The following is a 23,542-nucleotide window of genomic DNA, read 5'->3' as shown; positions in this document are numbered from 1 at the left end:
GATTTTGTTTGCAAACCTGGTTAAAATGTCATAATTAATTATCTTAATTAATCAATCGTCCAGCTCAAACCTTTGTAGGGGTAAGAGGTGGGACCATCATCATCATCATCAAATTTCCTGATCTTCTGTTGCAATTTTCTGAAGATCTACAAACTTCCCTAAAGTTCAGTGAATTTCCCTGAAGTCCTGCCAATTTCCTAAAAGTTCTGTGAACTTTTCAAAAGTACTCCATATTAGTCTAGAGATCTACGAACATCCATGAAGTTCTGTTAATTTCTCTCACGATCTTTGAACTTGCCTGCATTTCAGAAAATGTTCAAATCATAGTGTCTCATAGTTTCATAATTCCAAAAATTAACATTTTAGCTGTAATGAGCAATTGCAAGTCTGGCCATATCCATAGCCATAGCCATAACTAAAGCCATAACTATAGCCTTTGTCTTTGTCTGTGCCTTTGTCTTTGTCTTTGTCTTTGTCTTTGTCTTTGTCTTTGTCTTTGTATTTGTCTTTGTATTTGTCTTTGTCTTTGTCTTTGTCTTTGTCTTTGTCTTTGTCATTAACTTTGTCTTTGGCTTTGGATATACACCAGTAACGCTGGTAGATTACCTTTACGTGGTGCGTTACTGTTATAAGATCTATTTCCTAAACCCAAGTTCTGACATCTTCAAACTAGGGTAGCAGGATTTTTCAGTAATCAAAGGAACACATTTTAGTCCTTGTTACTTTTTATACCTTTTTAATAGTGAACTCGGAGAAGTAGTCACAACACATGTTGTAAAGTTAATTTAAATAAAATTTGAATATTAAACGACGTTTTTTTTGAAAAATTGGATAATTTTCTTTGGATAAATTGACATAGTCAAAGTCATAGCCATAGCCATAGTCATAGCCATAGCCATAACCATAGCAGATATAGCCATAACCATAGCCATAACCATAGCCAAGCTTGCAAATGCTCATTACAGCCAAAATGCTAATTTTTGGATTTATGAAGCTATGAAATTTGTTAATGGTAATTCTTAGTGACAAGGTGCAAGAAGAGAAGGTAAAGTATTTGTATGATACATAAAACGTGTTAATTTAGCTTTCAGAGGTTCACAATAGCGATTAGCTGTAACGATGAGCAACGTGATGAGCGAGCAATCAGAGATCATAAAATCGCTAGTTGTGACCTTCTGAAAGCAAAATTTATAAATTGTGTATGTCATACACAAACTTTACCACCCATTCTTGTTTCTTACAAATAAAAATTATCATAGCATCTCATAGTTTCATAATTCCAAAAATCAACATTTTAGCTGTAATGAGCAATTGCAAGTCTGGCCATAGCCATAGCCATATTCATAACTTTAGCTATAACTATAGCCTTTGTCTTTGTTTGCAACTATTATTTAACTTTTTAACTACACATTAACTTTTATTTCTTAATTTAATTTAACTTTCATTTAATTTTATCGTAACAAGAACTTTCAAGTTTCAAAAACTGACAAGAACTGAAGTTTCCCTGAAATTGCCTGGAAATAACTTGAACTTAACTTGAACTTAACTTTAACTAAACATTAACATAACTTTTATATAACATTAACATAACTTTAACTAACTTTTATTGACTATAGGTCAGCTTCATCTAAACATTAATTTAACTTCCATTTTACTTTAGCTTAACTCAACATAACTATATTTCAACAGTTTCATCTAAACATTAACTTAATTTTCATTTTACTTTAACTTAACTCAACATAACTATAAAATAGCTTTAACACATATTTAACTTAGCTGTAGATAAATTTTATCTTAAGCTTCACTTATAATTATCTTAACTGAAACTTTATATAAACTTGATTTAATTTTATTTTTTTGCTTTATCATAACTTTAACTAATTAACTAAACTTTACTTTAACATTTTGGGTAAGAGGGTTGGGTTTGCAGCATAATTCGTAATGGTAAACTATAAGATGAATTAATGTCCTAACGATCATATACGAAGGATCTTAGGATTGAACCGACGGTCTTCTGCTCAGTAAGAATTTTAAGACTAGTCATAGCCATAGCCATAGTCATAGCCATAGCCATAGCCATAGCCATAGCCATAACCAAAGCCAAGCTTGCAAATGCTCATTACAGCCAAAATGCTAATTTTTGGATTTATGAAGCTATGAAATTTGTTAATGGTAATTCTTAGTGACAAGATGCAAGAAGAGAAGGTAAAGTATTTGTATGATACATAAAACGTGTTAATTTAGCCTTCAGAGGTTCACAATAGCGATTAGCTGTAACGATGAGCAACGTGATGAGCGAGCAATCAGAGATCATAAAATCGCTAGTTGTGACCTTCTGAAAGCAAAATTGATAAATTGTGTATGTCGTACACACACTTTACCACCCATTCTTGTTTCTAACAAATAAAAATTATCATAGTATCTCATGGTTTCATAATTCCAAAAATTAACATTTTAGCTATAATGAGCAATTGCAAGTCTGGCCATAGCCATAGCCATAGTCATAACTATAGCCATAACTATAGCCTTTGTCTTTGTTTTCAACTATTATTTAACTTTTTAACTACACATTAACTTTTATTTCTTAATTTAATTTAACTTTGATTTAATTTTATCTTAACAAGAACTTTCAAGTTTCAAAAACTGACAAGAACTGAAGTTTCCCTGAAATTGCCTGGAAATAACTTGAACTTAACTTGAACTTAACTTTAACTAAACATTAACATAACTTTTATATAACATTAACATAACTTTAACTAACTTTTATTGACTATAGGTCAGTTTCATCTAAACATTAACTTAATTTTCATTTTACTTTAACTTAACTCAACATAACTATATTGCAACAGTTTCATCTAAACATTAACTTAATTTTCATTTTACTTTAACTTAACTCAACATAACTATAAAATAGCTTTAACACATATTTAACATAGCTGTAGATAAATTTTATCTTAAGCTTCACTTATAATTATCTTAACTGAAACTTTATATAAACTTGATTTAATTTTATTTTTTTGCTTTATCATAACTTTAACTAATTAACTAAACTTTACTTTAACATTTTGGGTAAGAGGGTTGGGTTTGCAGCATAATTCGTAATGGTAAACTATAAGATGAATTAATGTCCTAACGATCATATACGAAGGATCTTAGGATTGAACCGACGGTCTTCTGCTCAGTAAGAATTTTAAGACTAGTCATAGCCATAGCCATAGTCATAGCCATAGCCATAGCCATAGCCATAGCCATAACCAAAGCCAAGCTTGCAAATGCTCATTACAGCCAAAATGCTAATTTTTGGATTTATGAAGCTATGAAATTTGTTAATGGTAATTCTTAGTGACAAGATGCAAGAAGAGAAGGTAAAGTATTTGTATGATACATAAAACGTGTTAATTTAGCCTTCAGAGGTTCACAATAGCGATTAGCTGTAACGATGAGCAACGTGATGAGCGAGCAATCAGAGATCATAAAATCGCTAGTTGTGACCTTCTGAAAGCAAAATTGATAAATTGTGTATGTCGTACACACACTTTACCACCCATTCTTGTTTCTAACAAATAAAAATTATCATAGTATCTCATGGTTTCATAATTCCAAAAATTAACATTTTAGCTATAATGAGCAATTGCAAGTCTGGCCATAGCCATAGCCATAGTCATAACTATAGCCATAACTATAGCTTTTGTCTTTGTTTTTGTCTTGTTTTTCGTCTTGTTTTTTGTCTTGTTTTTTGTATTGCTTTTGTCTTTGTCTATGGCTTTGGCTCTGGCTATGACTAGTCTTAAAATTCTTACTGAGCAGAAGACCGTCGGTTCAATCATAAGATCCTTCGTATATGATCGTTAGGACATTAATTCATCTTATAGTTTACCATTACGAATTATGCTGCAAACCCAACCCTATTACCCAAAATGTTAAAGTAAAGTTTAGTTAATTAGTTAAAGTTATGATAAAGCAGAAAAATAAAATTAAATTAAGTTAATATAAAGTTTAAGTTAAGATAATTATATGTGAAGCTTAAGATAAAGTTTATCTACAGCTAAGTTAAATATGTGTTAAAGCTATTTTATAGTTATGTTGAGTAAAGTTAAAGTAAAATGGAAGTTAAGTTAATGTTTAGATGAAGCTGACCTATAGTCAATAAAAGTTAATTAGTTAAAGTTAAGTTAAAGTTATATGAAAGTCATGTTAATGTTTAGTTAAAGTTCAGTTGAAATTAAGTTCAAGTTATTTCCAGGCAATTTCAGGGAAACTTCATTTCTTGTCAGTTTTTGAAACTTGAAAGTTCTTGTTAAGATAAAATTAAATCAAAGTTATATTAAATTAAGAAATAAAAGTTAATGTGTAGTTAAAAAGTTAAATAATAGTTATGGCTGTGGCTATGGCTGTGGCTATGGCTGTGGCTATGGCTGTGGCTATGGCTGTGGCTATGGCTGTGGCTATGGCTTATTCTATGGCTATGTCTGTGTTTGTTTGTTTAATGGAACTTCAGTGAAGTTTGTAGATCTTCAGATAAATTTGTTGAACTTTGTAGATCTTCAGAGAAATTTGCAGAGCTTAAGAGAAGTTCGTAGTTTTTTATATAAATTTTAAGTACATCATGGAAGTTTGTGGACATTCAGAAAAATTTGCAGTGCTTCAGGAAAGCTCGTAGATCTTCAGAGAAGTTTTCAGAATTTCAGGAAGGTACACAGAACTTCAGCAAAGTGCATAGATTCAGGAAAGTGCATAAATTTTCAGAAACATTTTCAGAAACATTTTCAGAAACATTTTCTGAAATGCAGGCAAGTTCAAAGATCGTGAGAGAAATTAACAGAACTTCATGGATGTTCGTAGATCTCTAGACTAATATGGAGTACTTTTGAAAAGTTCACAGAACTTTTAGGAAATTGGCAGGACTTCAGGGAAATTCACTGAACTTTAGGGAAGTTTGTAGATCTTCAGAAAATTGCAACAGAAGATCAGGAAATTTGATGATGATGATGATGGTCCCACCTCTTACCCCTACAAAGGTTTGAGCTGGACGATTGATTAATTAAGATAATTAATTATGACATTTTAACCAGGTTTGCAAACAAAATCGAACTGGTTACAGCTACAGATATAAATTCCCACTACAGTATACAGTTATTTTATCAAATGTTAAAATTAGTCCTCTATATCTGTATAACGCGCGCGAGGCTCAAACTTTTGTAGACTACTTTCTTTTTTTTTTTTTGACTACTACTATAAAACCAAATATTAAAAATCCATCATCACCATCGTAACGATCAAAATAGTTTTTTTTTTTTTGTAAGTCTACACATAAATTTTTAGAACTTGAATGTTCATTGAATTTCCGAGCGGTCCTCCGAACAGTGTTCTTCTTAGAATTTCCGAGGTAGGCTCGGAGATTCCAAGATTTTCATAGAACTTCCTAACAGATCGTAGAAATTCGAGAATGTTAAAAAAAAAACTTCCGAGATGGTCGTAAATATTCCAAGTTGTTCATAGAATTTCCAAGTAATACAAAAAACTTTCGATATGTTCAGAGAAACTTCAAGATGTTCATAAAACTTTCAAGCAGAAGTAATAACCTTAAAATAACTTTTTCTTCAACTCAACATAAAATTATCATTAAGTATCTTTAACATAACTTTAAAATAACTTAAACAAATATTTAGCATAATATCACTATAGCCTAAACTTAACTTCAACTTATCATTGACTTAAATTAAACTCAACTTGATTTTATCTTAAGCAAAAGTTCAACTTTATTTTAACTAAACTTGAACTTGTAAGCTAAATTTTGTAACAAAAGAAACTGCACTTTAACTAATCTAAACATAAACTTAACTTTAAAGTTAATTTAAATTAACTTTGAATTCATTTTAACATAGCAAAAAACCTCCAAGTGAAGTGATTGTTGATACTTGAAGAAGTATCAAGCAGTACCAAAAACTTCCAAGAACTTCCAAAATATTCCAAGAACAGTCAATAAATTCCAAAAACTTTCAACAACTTCCAAGAAGTCCACGAACTGGAGTTTTCCTGAATTTCCATGGAAATAACATTATTAAAACTTAAACTTAACACTTTTTTTAGTTTAAGCTTTATCATTACTTTAGCTAATGTTTAACCTAACTTTAGCTGAAAATTAACTTAACTTTAACTAATGCTTTGCTAAACTTTAACTTAACAGTGTCTTAATTTTAATTCAACTTGAATAAACCTTTTTCTAAACTTTTACTTTATTTAAACTTAACTTTATCTTATAAACTTTACGAAACTTTTAATAAACTTTAACACAGCTTCAACTAACTAGCTTATTTTAACAGTATCTTGACTTTTTCTTGGCTTTAACAAAATTTGAAAACATGATTACCTTACCTTTAACTAAACTTTAACTAAACCTTCAATAAACTTTAACTAAACTTTGACTCAACGTTAACTTAACTTGATATTTTCTGTAACATAACTTTAACAAATTAACTTCGCTATAATTTTAACCAAACATTACTTAACTTATCTGTAACTAAACGTTAACTGAAAGCAAAATAATAATGCTTCAACTTTACTTTAACATACGTTTAATATAATTTTAACAAAACTTTATGTTATTAACTAAACATAACTTTTAGTTTAACATAACTTCAACTTATATTGTACTGAGTTATAACATAGTTTTCTAATAATTTTAACTTAATTTTAACATATCATTGGCTTTAATTATAACTTAACTGAATTTTAACGAAACCTTCCCTAAACTTTAACTAAACTTTGGCTTAATCTTAACTTAACTGGTTTTTATCTCTCATAAAACTTTGACATATATTTTACTAATTTAATTAACTCAACTATTACTTAACTTTTTAACTACACATTAACTTTTATTTCTTAATTTAATTTAACTTTGATTTAATTTTATCTTAACAAGAACTTTCAAGTTTCAAAAACTGACAAGAACTGAAGTTTCCCTGAAATTGCCTGGAAATAACTTGAACTTAACTTGAACTTAACTTTAACTAAACATTAACATAACTTTTATATAACATTAACATAACTTTAACTAACTTTTATTGACTATAGGTCAGCTTCATCTAAACATTAACTTAACTTCCATTTTACTTTAACTTAACTCAACATAACTATAAAATAGCTTTAACACATATTTAACTTAGCTGTAGATAAATTTTATTTTAAGCTTCACTTATAATTATCTTAACTTAAACTTTATATTAACTTGAATTAATTTTATTTTTTTGTTTTATCATAACTTTAACTAATTAACTAAACTTTACTTCAACATTTTGGGTAAGAGGGTTGGGTTTGCAGCATAATTCGTAATGGTAAACTATAAGATGAATTAATGTCCTAACGATCATATACGAGGGATCTTAGGATTGAACCGACGGTCTTCTGCTCAGTAAGAATTTTAAGACTAGTCATAGTCTGGGGTGATCAGTTCCGTATCCCTTGTAACCGCATATCTTTGAAGCGCCTTTTGTTCGAATAGAAAATAGATGTAAATCTGACATCGATGTGTATACTGCTTGTCGATTCTTCTTGTCAATATCCAAATTCATGGTCCTTCGAATATTACTTCAAATTCCGTGTCTTCACATCTTTGGTTTAAACTAATATCCCAGGTGGAATATCCATCTTCGGAGTCTAGACACTTTCCATATGAATAAGGGCATACGACGCCATGTTGTAGTATTATTTGATCATTTTCATTATCGACGGTTGCCATATAATTGTAAAGTAATATTTCGTATTCAAAACATACTAACGCATTTATCCAAGTATATTCATGTGTTTTTTACACGCCTCCACTACAAGAGCTAGACCATACACTACCAATTACTAAGGTTTCGCCTCTTGAGGTGCTGTTTCTTTTTAATTCACCGATCCTGGTATCATGAGCTAAGGTTACGGATCCTGTCAGGTGTGCGTTTCTGCATTCCTCCGCTGTGAATGATTTCACCGTGTAGGAGTATCCTCGCTCGTAATCTGATGTGTGCGAATGCATCCCACAGTGTCGAATGGATCTTCTGATGATTACTTTGCACTGCTAGACCATAGTTGAACTCCTTGTATTCTGTTGCAGTACTTGAATAGGTATCTCAGTAATAGATAAATTCTTTAGTAATGGCAGGCAAGATGATACGTCTTTTAATTAATAGCTTGTCATATTTATTTCTGGATTTGCACAATCATATGCAATTAAGCCTTTGATTTGAGCATATCTCTCATCCTTTTAACTTTGTCAACATCAATCTTTTGACGTTCTCCCCACGAATTGAAGTTCAATTTAGCTTTTTCTCCGATTGGCAGATCCACCTTCTCGTCAGGAACATCCCTTTCAGGATTCTTAATATATTCCTTCTGAAAAGGATTAAAATGCCTTTTTCGGCTTTTGCGTAGTTCTGCTTTCGATACTGGAACCTCGTTATGATGGTGTAACGCATGATACTCCTCAGTGTCATTGTCCTCTTTATTCATTTCGTTTCATTTCTTCTCCTCTCACATCTAGAACGACTACTTTAACAGATGGCCTGGTGTATATCCCTTTTTCAGTTTGGATTTCTACTGAACGCACTTGTCCATCTGTTGCGGCACGCGTACTAATGACTCTTCCTTTGAGCCATTTATATCGTGGTGAATTGTTGTCCGTAATAAGAACAATGTCATCTTTTTTTATTGGATTAACTTTAGCAGCCCACTTGTTTCTTTTTATTAAGGTGGGTAAGTGTTCCTTTCTCTACCTATCCCAAAAATGTCGTGCATAGTGTTGCACTAATTTCCACTTATCTCTAGATAGTTCTCCGGCTAATGGATCGTATGGAGGTACATATTCTCCTGCCCGTCCGATTAAGAAGTGGAATGGGGTCAATACTTCGTCCTCGAAACTCTCCATTGGCATATGAGTTAGAGGAAGACAGTTTAGTATAAATTCAGCCTGTATTAATGCTGATCTTAACACTTCCAATTGAGGCTTTCTGTTTTTGCTTATTCGTTGATCCATCTTACTTGTTTTGATCCAGTCGGCATATCTTTTCAGGATGCTTATATGATGAACTAATTTATTCCAATCCGAATATCGATGCTCGCGGATAAACTCGAATTCTGGGTCGTCATATGCATGAAACATGACTACGTCTCGTATTTCTTCCTGAGTATCCCGAGAAAAGTTGGATTTCGGCCATTGATACTCAAGATTCTTTAAGAAGGAAGGCCCTGTTATCCATTTGGACTCTCTCTTTAGTTCTTTAGTTCCTTCATCAGCGGGATTTGAATTAGTGGGAACATAACGCCATTGTTCCATTTTTGTACTTTCAAGTATTTCACCAATTCGATAGGCTATGAATGGCTTATACTTTCGATGATCGGAGTAAATCCATGATAACACTGTTTGAGAATCAGACCAAAATGTACATGCTGTTGGTTGGATTCTCAATTCTTGTTTGACAGTGTATAATAGGCGGGAGCCCAAGATTGCAGCTTGCAATTCAAGTCTTGGTATTGAGAGCTTACGAACTGGTGTCACTCTTGACTTTGCGGTCATCAGTTTAACACTCATAGTTTCTCCGGAACCTCCTACGCCTCTCACGTATATCACTGCAGCATACGCATATTCTGATGCGTCGACGAAGGTGTGTAGCTCAAATGTTTTGTAGTTTTTACTTAGAACCCACCTTGGTATTTTTATATTTGTGGCTGTCTGTATGATTTTAAGCCAATGTTTCCATTGAACGTTCAGATGGTTTGAAATTACGCTGTCTAAATCTTGCATGAGTATTTTTCCATGGATTGTTAAATTTGATATCAATCCCAATGGATCGTAGATGCTCATTATGAAGGATAGTAACTCTCTAATAGTCGGTTTTCTACCTTCGTTCCTTATTTCCGGATCTGGACGATCAAGCTTTAACTGGAAGCTTAAATAGTCCAGAGTCGTGTTCCAAAAAACACCAAGGATTTTTTCATCCATTGCATCCTTGTCTTCTAAAATTCGTACAGTACCTTGCTGTGCTCGATCCTAAGGTAACGTCACTAATACTGCTTGTTTGAAACAAAGTTTCTTATATAGAATCCAGCATTATCGTGAATTTCGATGACGTCCTTTATCGTCGAACTGGCCTCTTCGATTGTCTTGAAACTGTCGATGTAGTCGTCGACGTAGTGTTGTTTTACTACTGCTTCCGCTGCCTTGGGTTTTATGTCCTTATACAGTGCAGCATTATAGTTTTTAACGACTTGTGCACAGGCTGGGGAGCAAGTAGATCCAAATAACATAACTAGCATGATGTAGACATCTGGGTTTTGTTTTTCATCATCTCGAAACAGGAAACACTGCTTACGCTGGTCCATCTCGTTCATCTCGACCTGGTTGAACATCTCCCTTATATCTCCGGCAGAGGCGATGGGTCCTTCTCGTCATCTTGCTAAGACGCCATACGCTGATGTTGTCGCATCCGGTCCCGTTAGTAGCGCGGAATTAAAAGACACACCGTGGGTTTTTGCAGCTGCGTCAAACACTAATGTAGGTTTCGGAGGTTGCTTGTTTTTATTAATAACCAAAAAGTGTGGGTGATAGTAGATGTTATCAGACCAGTCTCTAATTTCCTGTTCGGTTAGCTTTCGAGCATAACCTTTGTCAACATAATCTGAAATATATGGTATAAAGCTAGAATTTTTAACTTGTCCTTAGATTTTTTTTTTAAGCAAGATGAAAATTTATTTCTTCTAAGATGAGGTATTCTTCGTCATCATCATTCTGCTGCTACAATGTTTGTGTTAGATTCGGGTTCATCATCTGAGATAGCTTCAAATTCTTTTCTTTTTGGCTATGGTTATTAACTTGCATTTTTGAAACGTTAGTTCGCATTGACACGTCGTCATCTATTTGTTGGCGGTTTCTAAATATACCTGATGATGTCTTATCACCATAACGTGAATTAGAGCTAGAAGTACTCGGTTTATTTCTGATCTGTTCCCCATTCTGCTGTTTAATGTAAGGTGTCGGGTGATTTATTTTCCGATCCAACTTGTGTCGGTAGGCGGCATTGGAGTTTTGCTGTGTGATTTAGTAAGCATGCTCCAGTATCTCTGGTCTACAACTTCTCACATGCATAGACATTTCATTGTTTAGCCCACCTATGAATTGAAAAAGTGTTATCAGATTCACAAAGGAGTAAATGAATTTTGGTGATTGCCTTTTGTGGATGTTTTGTTATAATATTCCGTATGAGTTCTCTTTCGCTGACAGGTATCAAATAATGGTTGTATGCAATAATTGTAAGATCTCTACGATCACCATACGTACTTAGCAAGATTTCTGTATATTTCGTCCCAGGTTGTGGAATTTCCGGAAGCAATCCAGATTTTTCGAGCTTCACCGATTACTTTATTTTTAATGCTCTGAACTATTTGACTTTATCAAACAAGCTTGCAAATGCTCATTACAGCTAAAATGCTATTTTTCGGATTTATGAAGCTATGAGATATTTTAATGATTATTCTTATTTACAAGATGCAAGTACAGAAGGTAAAGTGTGTGTATAGCTTTCAGAGGGTCACAATAACGATTAGCTGCAACGCGATGAGCGAGCAATCAGTGATAATTAAATCGCTAGCTGTGACCTTCTGAAAGCAAAATTGATAAATTGTGTATGTCATATACAAACTAAACCACCTCTTCTTGCATCTTAAGAATACAAATTATCATTATAGTATCCCATTGTTTCATAATACCGAAAAATAGCATTTTAGCTGTAATGAGCAATTGCAAGCCTGGTAGCAAATGTCATTTTCATAATGTTTAAACATTTCGAGTGTTTGCTCTGCGTCTTGCACCCACGCTAGATTTTCTATTCTTTTCCACTAAAATTTGGAATATTCCTGACCGGGTCAGGTATTGTAAAATTGAAGAATGGATCCTTTGCTCGGGTTTCCATTGCTTTAATTGTTATGATTAACTGTTCTTAATGTTCAGTTAGAGCTTTAACTTTCTCAAGTAGTAATGAGTATGTTTAGATTTCCATTCTGACAGCACCGTCGTGCTCCCCAAAAAATAATATGCGTATTTCTTTTAAAGATTGCTAAGCATTATGAGACATTTTTTCCTATTTTCTTTTCAACCGGTCTTCTAAGTAAAAGAACTCATCTTCTTCGGAAGGGAAGTAAAGCCCTTGGTCCCCAGTTCATGAGTTGATGGGTCGATAGGTAGGGTCCAGGTGTGGGAGCTGCCTCCCTGGCGTCGGTAGCATTGGTGCTCAGCACGGAAAACAAGATCGACGGAAAACAAATCAAGGAAAAAAAAAAAGAACTCATCTTGCTTGCCTACTTTTTAAATGATTTTTTTTTCAATGCCACATTACGAAACTTCTTTTTTCCTCATTCGGTAGGTCAAAATTTCCTAACTAAAATAATCGTGCGCAAAATTAACGTTGTCTCTCGTCGACCAACCTTGAACTTGAAAAATTGTGATACTAATATTTCGTAACCTACTGGATCAAAAAGTTTTGGTCATACGTATGGACGTCAATATGCAATTAATCTTGAAACGGCATTCTAAACACATACGAATTAAAAAAAAAATGTTGCATGCAACTCATAGCAAAAGTCGATATTTTCAGCACTTATCGTTATATGTGCTGATAAAATTTTCATTTTATAACTTCTGCATAAATAACTATTTGCAAGAAAATATGAAATTCATTAAAAAAAACAATTACAGTTTAAGTTTAATTTTCCAACTAAAAAAACTTTAATGTTTTTTTTTTGGGAATATATTTGAATTTAATATTTAATTTTGTAGGACAATCGTGTTCCTTGGACTAAAACATATAACATAAGAAAAGTTAACAACAAAATTTCAAAGTATAGTTGCTGTAATAAAGAATTTTGAGAGAAAAAAAAATAAATATATCTGTAAAAATTTACATGTAAAAACATTTTTTTTTTAATTTCATCATGAAAAAAATGTCCCTCACCAAAACCGAAACCACGATGTTTTGAGGTTTTTCAGTCCAACTTTGTGCCATGATGACTTGTAAAAAAAAAAATCACGGAGGTTTTCTTTGATTTTTTTTTTCTAAAAAATTGATTTTTTTTATATCTTTTCCAACATATTTTTAGAAAATTCAAAACGTAGTTATTTGTTTTGGAACGGTAAACTTTCCCTTAAGGAGTTTTTTTATGGTTCCGGTACACAAGAAGGGAAAAAACCTGACGTTAAAAAAAACTACAGAGGAAAATTTAAATACGCCATTGTGATGTTTTTAACGAGATTCAAAATGGCCGAATTTTAGCACAAATGTGAATGATTTAACATAACAAAAAATTATGAAAAGTTTCAGGAAAATCGAAGAAGCTCGCATCCGATCGATAAGTCATTTCTAGAGTAACATTTGAAATGGGCCTATGCCCATAACGTAAACAAATCGGGTTTTGATACCATTCTTTAGCACCGCTTGATAGCTACTAATCGTGAAAGAAAGTTCCGCATAATCGAGAAAAATCATTAAAAATAACTCAATTTTTGAAACGGCCGATCAACGAAATTTTTCGATTCATTTATAGGCCCGTACGCTAAAACGACCAACCATTCATTTATTTCATTTCATTGCTAAGCCTAGTGACGTAGAAGGGCCGATGATTGAAAAATTTCAAACCAAAGCTAGGCCCTACTGCTTGAGGCAGGGCCGATGATTTGTTTTGAATTTATTTGACGTTGCGAAAAGGCTTAGCAAAGGGCCTACCATTTCTGATGACAAGCACAACGGCTTAACAAAAAGGGCCTATCCATTGAAAGATTCACAAAAAAGGCTTATTAATTTATGAAATTATATTGCTATCGATTTTCATATATTTTTGAAAGCTTTACGCATATTTTGGATGTTGTATACTGAGATACAGTTACTATTGTTATTGTGAACAATATAAATGCCTTAAATACTTCAATATTCTTAAATATGAATTGAATAGAGGCGGCCAAAAATTAAAATTCATTTTCTGGTTTGTTTACGTTTTGGACATAGGCCCATTTCAAATGTTACTCTAGATTTGGCGTAGAACTGCCCGTAGCCAACGTAGTTATCACGCTTTGGTTCTGGTAATCCAAATTCATTGCTGTTGCTATGGAAATAACCAACAAACCTCTTTCGGCTAGTTTGGAGAAAAAAATTAAGAAGCATGTAAATGCGAAAAACTCGGCAAAATTCGGTAAATATATCTGTCTATCAACAACATCAATTTCATGTGTGTTTAAAATCTCACTAATTTCATTAATTTTTAAATGATTTTTGCAACTGTAGCAAATATTTTTGCAAGGTTAGATCACACTTTCTTTAATTGACTTGCTTGAATGTTTACGAATGATGCATAAAATAAACAAATATTGATGAATATGTACGTATGCAATTCATCAATTCATATGTCAATTTGTTAGCGAAGACAGTGAGAATGTCGTACAGTATGAAGCTAGAAAAATGGTTACTTCGCAATATGACGCTGAAGTAGTGTCAGCAATCGTAATCATAATATTCATGTGGCAGGTCTCGTGCAACTGTCATTGATGTTACATCATACAAAAATGTACTGAATGAAAATAATACTTTAGCACATCAAAAAGGCGGGGTACTCAATTATAAAGTCCTCTAAGTAAAAGTATGGACTGTCAAAAGTTGTTCCAATCAAACCATCAAAATGCACTACTTTGTTCGATTGGAACAGCTTTTTTCAGTTTTGTGGTGACAGTCGTCCATACTTTTACTAGAGTGCTTTACTCAATTCAATGTAAGCAGACATATATGCAATACAAAAAATAAACAGACGTTTGAATACGCCTCTAATTTCTGATGATGATTCCATTGGTTGACAACTAAAAAAAAAATGGTACAACTCGATTTGTTTTGTAACGAGACGGACTGATGTCATCATCTCAATAGAGCTAATTCACAGGTAAACAGCATTAACCGTTAGTTATGTCTCAATGTGCAAACTATGTATCTGTAATAAATTTGGCATCGCTGAGTCATAATGTACAATCAAGCATCTAACAGTTCATAGTTATTGACGATTAATGTTATAGGATAGCTACTCATTTCCATAATTGTTCATTTAGGAAGACCTCATCAATCTTTAAAGTTCATTGGTGTCGTTGAAGGACAGTTCGTTTGTCAACAACTCTTATCGGTATTAGGGGTAGGGGTTGATAAAATTGGCTCTAAAAATCTGAAACATTCGCTCCACAATGCTTAAACGGTTTCAAATTTGGTCCTGATTAGCTACTCAAAACTCATTTAGTTAAAAACTGAATGTACACAAACAATTATATAAGAAATGCAAATTTTTTGTTCATATCTTTCTAACAATTGACTACATTTATGTACAACATTTTTTGATGACTTTGTATTTATTTTTCTCAGCTACATCTTTACTAAAGACCACAAAATTTATTAATGGTTCAAGACGATGCTGTCTTGTGATTATGCTAAATCAACTGCTGGTGTTTCTGGCGCGTGAAATAGCTGAAATAAAGCACTCAAATCATGGCCAATTTCGAATCGCGATACCACTGTTGAGCATTTTTACTGTACTGACAACTCTCCAAATCTGGCAAAAACATCACGGGGTCCCGGTGGGACCTAATAAACGGCAAAACACGTTTTATCAGGCATTCGCTGATGTATAACTGTCCGTTCATATTATTGGTTGTGATGATAATCGGAGTCTTCTGGCCACAGCTACAGATTCCCTGCCGGCAAACTTATCCGCGAAAACAAATTTATGTTTCTTGTGAACATCTCCGCGACCCCATACATCATTCATCGTCCATAAGGATGCATCCGTTGGATTTCGTCAGCACCTAGTCATACAGATTTCGGGCCCGCGACCGTAATGTTTTGCGTTGTGGTTCGGTTCGGTTGCTTAATAGACCGATAATTTAAAAAACCTTCCGAAATGCGTATATTCCGAACTTTACTGTGAACAGCGCCGAGTTTGTCGGCCAAATCCACATCTGAAAGTCATGAAAAAATCTCTTCTTTTACGTTCCATCGCGTGGCAATTCAAGATTTTTTTTAATATTGTCGCAGGATTTTAACAAAAAGACATTTTAAACAAATTTCTGTCAAAAGATTCCAGAACCGACGACTTGGAGCGCTGTACCGGACAAAAAAGCGTAGCGATTCTAAATTGACAGAGCTTTAAGCTTATCATCTTTTAAAAAATTAACTAATTCATTTGTCGTAAAAAAAAACGATCTTCACCAAAGTTGTAGCAAAACTTCCTGCAATAATAGCTATTGACTTATCTTTCAAAGCAATATTTTTTCGGTGCAGTTGAAAACCGGAATAACACACAAGCGACAATCGATTTTATACTCGTTCCGTACGAACGTCAGAAGTACATATAGAGCTCTAATTCCGATACTATGTTCTGATGGGCGGGATGGATAAAGGGTCTCCACGATGAAATTGCCACACACAAAATTGATTCGCAAAATTCGAGTTTTCATCCGATTGCCATCAAATTTTCAGGGATTGAGAAATAACTATTAAACTTCATTTTACCATTTTACTCGTATTTTATTTACAGTGCATACGCAAATGCCCGCACCTTGGCCTTAACCCTTAAGATTCTGCACAACCTGTGAATCAACCGTTTTTTGCATGTAAACCCATACTTTCTTCAGTTCCTCGGCTGTCTTCACTACCTTAGGTCGTTTAAGAAGGTGCTGCTTCATAATCGCCCAGTACTTCTCGATGGGGCGGAGCTCCGGAGTGTTGGGAGGGTTGAACATTTTCGGCACGAAATTGACCTTATTGTCCGCATACCACTTCAGCACGTCCTTGGAGTAGTGGCATGAGGCCAAATCCGGCCAGAAGATTGTTGGGACGTTGTGGGCCTTCAGGAGAGGAAGCAGCCGCTTCTGGAGGCACTCTTTTATGTACACCTGTCCGTTCATCGTGTCCTGGGTCACGAAAGGTGCACTCCGCTTCCCGCACGTGCAGATGGCTTGCCAAACCAGGAATTTCTTCGCAAATTTGGACATCTTCTGAGTGCGGACATGCTCCGGAACGCTGAACTTATCCTTGGCCGTGAAAAACAGGTTGCCGGGGATCTGTTTGAAGTCGGCCTTCACATATGTTTCGTCGTCCATGATGCAGCATTCAACTTTCGTCAGCATGTTGAGGTACAACTTCCTGGCACGGGTTTTGGTGGACTTGTTCTGCTTCTCGTCGCGATTAGGGGCCTTTTGTACCTTGAACGTTCGAAGCCCAGCCTTAGTTTTGGCCTTCTTAGCCACATCCCTAACGGAGGTGTTCGGATTTCGGTTGAAGGCCCCAACTACGCGGTTGTGATTTTTGGTGTTGTACGTAATACTTTTTCCTTCACTTCTGGGCTTCCGATCGGTGGTCAACCGTTCCTCGAACCGCTTAATCACTCGCGACATCGTGGAATTCGCGATTCCCAACGTTTTAGCGATGGAACGATGCGAGAGATCCTTGTTCTCGTGATGAATGCGCAAGATTTTATCACGCACGAGCTGTTTTTTCGACTCCATATCCGCGAGTTTTGATCACAGGACTTTAAAACTTGCAGGATGTAAATAATGCACTATGAACTAAATCCACCCAAATTTTCATTAAATTCTACCCAACGGTTAAAAAGTTAGAGCAATTTCATAGTGTGGCAATTTCATCGTGGACGCCCTTTAGAACCATAGACCAGGGTTACGTAGCGGACACAATCCTGACGGAACAAGCGGAGGCCGTAAGACTTTCGGATGTGTGAAAATAATGGTGAACCGAACGAGTTGTTATATTTGCGAGGGTTAACTTGGGAATTAGAAAAAAAAGTTTACAATTAAAACTCCCTCCCCCTTCCTGTAAGGGGGGGCTCCCATACAAATGAAATAGAAACTCGAGAACTAATCAAGCAAATGGAACCAAATTTGGCATGAAGATATAAGGAGATGATCATAGGGGGTAGCCCCTTAGATAAGGGGGGGGGGGGCTACGTTCAATATAACATGCTTTTTTTAATCGGCGAATTAGCTCAAGCTAATATAGAATCCCGAGCAAGGCCGGGCACACACAGCTAGTACTATTTAAAAATAATTCAAATCAGTGGAAAGAGTTGAAAACATCCATGAAGCATTGATGCCTACATTTACTATCAAAATGTGCGTGGATTACCGTTCTTTTCGGCCGCTAGCGAAAGTGATTATGATGCCATTGTGCTAACTGAGACGTGGCTTGATGGGTGTGAGTAATGGTGCTAACAGTGTCGAGTCTGAAATTCATTTAATTTTGCTATTTGGCCTGAAAAAGCTCCTAGACATCTTGAAAATCAACAATCAACTTTGTCCGCTCGTTCCCCTCCCAAACACCTCTCCACCCCATAAAACACCCACGAAATGATACTCACATCAGCAATGTTTTGCAGCAGCGGTGCCGCGATGAACACAACGTACGGTGTGAATTCGGCTGTGCGCAGTATTTTTAAGGCCTGTGGTTCGACGTCCAGGATTGCCATCTTGCCGTCGGCGTGGATGCGTCGTATCGTTTCCAGCTTGGTGCCGTACATGGCGTCCTCGTGGTGTAGTGGTAAGCGTGACTGCTTTCTAACACCCCAATGGGTCTGGGTTCAATCCCAGCCGAGGTCGGTGGGATTTTTCTGAGGCATAAAAATCTCTGGTCACGTCTTCCTTCGGAAGGGAAGTAAAGCCGTTGGTCCCGGCCCATGTGTGTGTTGAATGGGTGCGATATCCTACGCAGGTGTGGAAGCTGCCTTCCTGCACATTCGATTGCCGTCAATGGATGGAAATCGATGTCCGTCGGTGATTGGCACTAGATTGCGGAACAGAGACCGACGTTAAATAAAGGAAAGAAGTATAAGTGTAAAAGCTGATGTGGAGGTGTGCACCAGTTATATTAATACAACACCCATTTGTGATGCTTTGGAGCAACTGTGGGTTCGAATCACAACAGACAGTCGTAGTGTTACCGTGGGCGTAATATATTTACCACCGGACGGATCGTCGCAACAATATCAATATCATTCAGGATCATGTGAACTCCATCGGTGCTATTGTTTCCAATTTGGGATTCAATGACTATGCTCTGCAGTTTAGAAATTACAATCAAGTTTCGCTTCAGTGGAAGATTTCGGACGGATCTTGACGTATTGAGCCTCAGACGGTCTTATCGACTGCAAACTCAACGCTTATTGATGACTTGCGCAGATCAATAGTATATCGAACATGAACAATCGGTTTCTCAACCATGTTCTGGCTAACGATGCAGTAACTCCAGCAACTACCGTTTCGGAAGCCGTTGAACCTTTGATCTCACTAGATGCAGACCGCAGGGTGGTGAATGTTCCAACCCCGATTGTTTTTGAGAAACCTTACGAAAATTTCCGTCCATTGGATTCCCGACGAGCTCACTATGCTTATATTAGTGTAGCTATCTCCCGTGTTCAAAACCATCCTTGCAATGCCTATACAATACAATGCAATATATTCATATATCGTCGATGTGTATTACGTACGCAGTCATCTTTTCATAGAAATCCAAAGTATTTTGGTCATTCGTAAGCTCATTTGCCATTATCAGTTCAACTCGGTGAGCAAACAGCTTGTTTTGAACCTGAGAAATGCCGCCTATTCGCTCAACATCTCATGAGCTCCTTCAAAGAAACCTCAGCTTCACCATGTCAAGTTACGATTGCTACAAATCACAATCCAAAACCTGCATTCGATTTCCGTCTGTGTCATGTTAAAATTGGATTTGTGAATTTCACTACAAGTTGAACATTTAAATTTCTTAATATCTTCCTTCACAGGACAAGCGTCTTTTGCGTGAGAGGAATCACCACAATTCATGCATTTAGCTGGGATGTAGCAGTTTTTTGTTCCGTGACCCCATCTCTGGCACTTATACCACTGGGTGAGGTTTTGGAAATCTTCTCCTGTCGTCCTGAAGTGTTCCCATTTCACTCGGACATGGAGTATAACCGCGAATCGCCAGGACGGGATCTCATTTTCATTTTGATTACTTGGACTGGATCAACTGCAAGTAATTTTGTCAATTCATCTATGATCTGATTCAGGGATTCATCACTGGGCAGACCTTTCAAGGCAACTTTGAACATTTGGAAAAAAAATGGGTTGCTTCTTAGTAAAATACTGAAGAAAACGTTTGAATCCGTCCAAGGTTATATACACGGCATTCACCCCGACGGCCAAACTGAAGTGAACACTTGAATTTAACGAAGTTCAAAAGATCCGTACAAAGAGCGCGTAAATCAGTTGTGGTTCCCGCAATAGAGGGAACCTTCTCCTTCTTGGCATTAAGCCAGCAAAGTTTATTAGAATTTTGCTTGAATGATGGATCAATCCTATCAAATTGATTGCTCACATTAATTTCATTTGGCGGTAGAAAAACGTTTCTCCAAATCAACTTCCAAGCAGATTACTATAAGAATCCGAAGGATCGAAGAGGAATTTTCCAATTCGATGTGATGTTTATATGAGCTGCATCCACATTTCCTGTGTGGTTCCCCATTGTGATTCCGATTCATGTTGGTTCCCCTTCAGAAGGGAAACGTCTACAATTGGGATTACTGTATGAGGTTGATCATATGTCTACGGTTTGAGTTGTTATTTGTCTTTATTGTGGACTTCTATGGATGCTTGGATGTTTGTGAGCCATCAGATCCCTGGCTCTGGGAATGGATAACATAAATCTAGCACGTCCAAGTTGTTGCACTTTTCTAAAATGTCAAAGAATTTAATAAATTTCATTTAGAGAAATTTATACTTCTCAATGAATTGTATGAACAAATGGATAGGAACACCTACTATAAAACAATTTGAATTTTCTATTTTAATTTGAAAAGATAGACAAGTGTTGCCTACTGTAGATCCGCTAATGGTTGCCACGAATAGATCATGTCTAGGTCAAACACGTTTTGAACATGCTTTATTCCCAATATTTTATATTATTAGGAATAAAACAAAACTGACCGTTTTCAAAAGTGGTAGCCCTTGTACAAAAGTATGTTTAATTTCCTGATCCTAAGCCACTGGACTGGAGCAGGAATTGAATCAAGTTCGCCATTGATAGTCAGCAACGCCAAATGCTTCTGACAATAGAGCCCACTTAATTATTTCTCAGGTATCGTATCTGCATGCATATATACGGACTGATTGGTGATTAGGGCGTACATGCTTTTGTAAACAAACACGTCAATCGCCGATATTTTCCGTATAAAAGCTCAATCGTGGAAAGTAACAACACAATCCGATAGAGGAATGATTCCTCTACCATTTGGTATAATTTGTTTGCGAAATTGAGCATTAATCGGTGAGATCTATTTTATTACAAAATCAAGTGTGCCCTAATCAAAAATCAGTCCGGATGTAGCAATACGAATCGATCGTACGTGTTTCATTTGCAATAGCGTGCAAAGCAGTTTGTTGTAGTCAAAGCTGCAAATGGGTGTGACTTTCACTGTTTACAAACAGACCGCTTGGAATGATGAATTTTACCCACTAAAGCTAAAACAAGTAGGTTTAAAAGCGGTTTCAGTTCAACTTGCAGCTATTTTCTCCTGAAGGTCAACAGGCTTGCGTGACATGAATACTTGTTTGATTAAATTTGCATAAAATCATAGAAATTAATTTAACCGGCTTTCGGCTTTGCATTTGCCTGTCGGTGCAGTTTATTGTTCACAATACTCGATATTGCAAAAAGAATTTGGTGCCTATTGAAGCTTATTTATAGGTAATTGAAATGCATGGCGTGCCAGTACTATTCCAGTCAGACGTCTTTCCTCTTCCTGTTTCTATATTCATGTTGAAGCATTTACTGGATCGACAAATACTAGCTCATGCTTCATGAACGATCTTTGTTTCAATCAAACTAAGAACAAATTCAATATGAAAAGAATGAGTGGGTGTATGGTTTTGCATAGCAATCTATTCATTTTATATTTTAATTTCGTGCCTCTTAAAATGTGCGCCATACCATTTCCTGTAAGTCATGCAAATCACGAATCGTGATCAGTGGCTACAAGAGTAAAGGCTTCTGGTCAGAGGTATCTCCCTTGCCCCTGCGTCCCATGGAACACCATTCCCACTATATAGATAGTCTTGTTAAAGTTGAAGACGATCGCTTTGTCGTTCCATTGCTATAGCGAGTTTTACTTTCGTATATTTGTATGAATCACATTAAAACCAATCACGTTTGCAGCAAAGAGTGAAGACGTGACATTATTTCAAACGAGGACATGTACAACTAGCCACTGAAAAAATTTTCAACCAAACAATCTCATGAAGTTTGAATATGTTGAGCTGAGATCGGGTAAATTGTTTCGTTAGTGTTACTTTTGTGAAAGTTAAGTGTAGTTCATATTTAGATTCCTCGTATAATTTTCTCATAAAAACACTATACAATGTAAATTATAGCTTTATATGTTCCGAAGGTATTGATAAAAGAAAGAAGTGCTTTCTTGAAAATCACGAAATATAGAAAATGCTCCCTTGAACGAGGGGTGCTTCGATCGGCACAAAAAGTAGGATTCATAAAATTTAGACCACAACAAACATCTCCTCCAAATTTGGTCCAAATCGGATAAGGACAATTTCACGTGCCTCGGGCGCAAAATGACCCATATTGATATATCAAATATGCTCACGGATGATGAGAATAATCTATCAAAATTCAAATAAACTTTCCCGGGTTAATTCCAAGAAGAAAAGGTCCGTTTTATTGTGATAACCACTTCCGTTTTCCATGCTCTTCGCACGGGACTTTCGAGCTTCGTTAAATTCAAGTTTTCACCTCAGATAGGTGGTCGGGGAGAATGCCGTGTATTGGCTGGAACCTTGGACGTATTAAAATGGCGTCCAAGTATCTTACCATAGAGGTAACTCTAAGACCAGAAGGTCCCGAAGAAACGTGGAAAACTTTTTGGTTCAGCTCTGGTACTATCTTCGGTCCCAAGCTAATCGATGAACCCCTCGAAAGATCGGAAAATCCACGAACCCCTCATTTTATCTGTCAAACTTTCAGGCTAGTCAAGTAGTGAGCCAATTTGAAATCGTTAGTTTCCACTGGTTGATCTTACTGAAAAGCAACAACATTTTTTTCACTTACGACACCAAAACTGAATTGTCTTGAAAAGTATGCCCCGTGGTGAATTCCTGCTTCAGATCAAAGATACATTGACAAAATTATTTGGAGTTGAGTAATCAAAATGAAGATTAAATCTCTTCCTGGCAGTTAAATGCATAAATTGTGATGATTCCTCCCGTGCAAAGGGTGGCTGTCCTGTGAAGGAAGATCCTAAGAAATTTAAATGTTGAGATTGTGGTGAAAACCATAAACACAATTTCTGGAAATGAAAGACTTGCAATCTCATTCTAAGTGACAGGTAGGAAACGCTCCACGTTCCTGCCTAATTCCTCTGCTGTTACCAACAGTCAGCGATGAAAAAATTCTACATTCGTACCCGTAGGTACAAACAGATCCCGTGC

General features: G+C 35.7%; 1 protein-coding gene across 1 annotated transcript in view; it reads right to left on the bottom strand.

Annotated features, from left to right (window-relative positions):
* LOC135711773 (uncharacterized) overlaps window positions 1–18,585 on the bottom strand; it is an 87,245-nt gene extending 68,660 nt beyond the window's left edge. Inside the window, exon 1 of the mRNA XM_065234738.1 lies at window positions 18,427–18,585. Coding sequence (XP_065090810.1) covers window positions 18,427–18,585 — 159 coding nt within the window. The remainder of the gene's footprint in view (window positions 1–18,426) is intronic.
* Window positions 18,586–23,542: the final 4,957 nt, after the last annotated feature.

The sequence above is a fragment of the Ochlerotatus camptorhynchus genome, unplaced genomic scaffold (genome assembly GCF_037179485.1).
Source record: "Ochlerotatus camptorhynchus isolate MF236.1 unplaced genomic scaffold, CSIRO-AGI_Acam_v1.1 ptg000440l, whole genome shotgun sequence".
Classification (NCBI taxonomy): domain Eukaryota; kingdom Metazoa; phylum Arthropoda; class Insecta; order Diptera; family Culicidae; genus Ochlerotatus; species Ochlerotatus camptorhynchus.
Note: the sequence above shows the minus strand (reverse complement) of the source record. Positions and strands in the feature narration are given on the sequence as shown.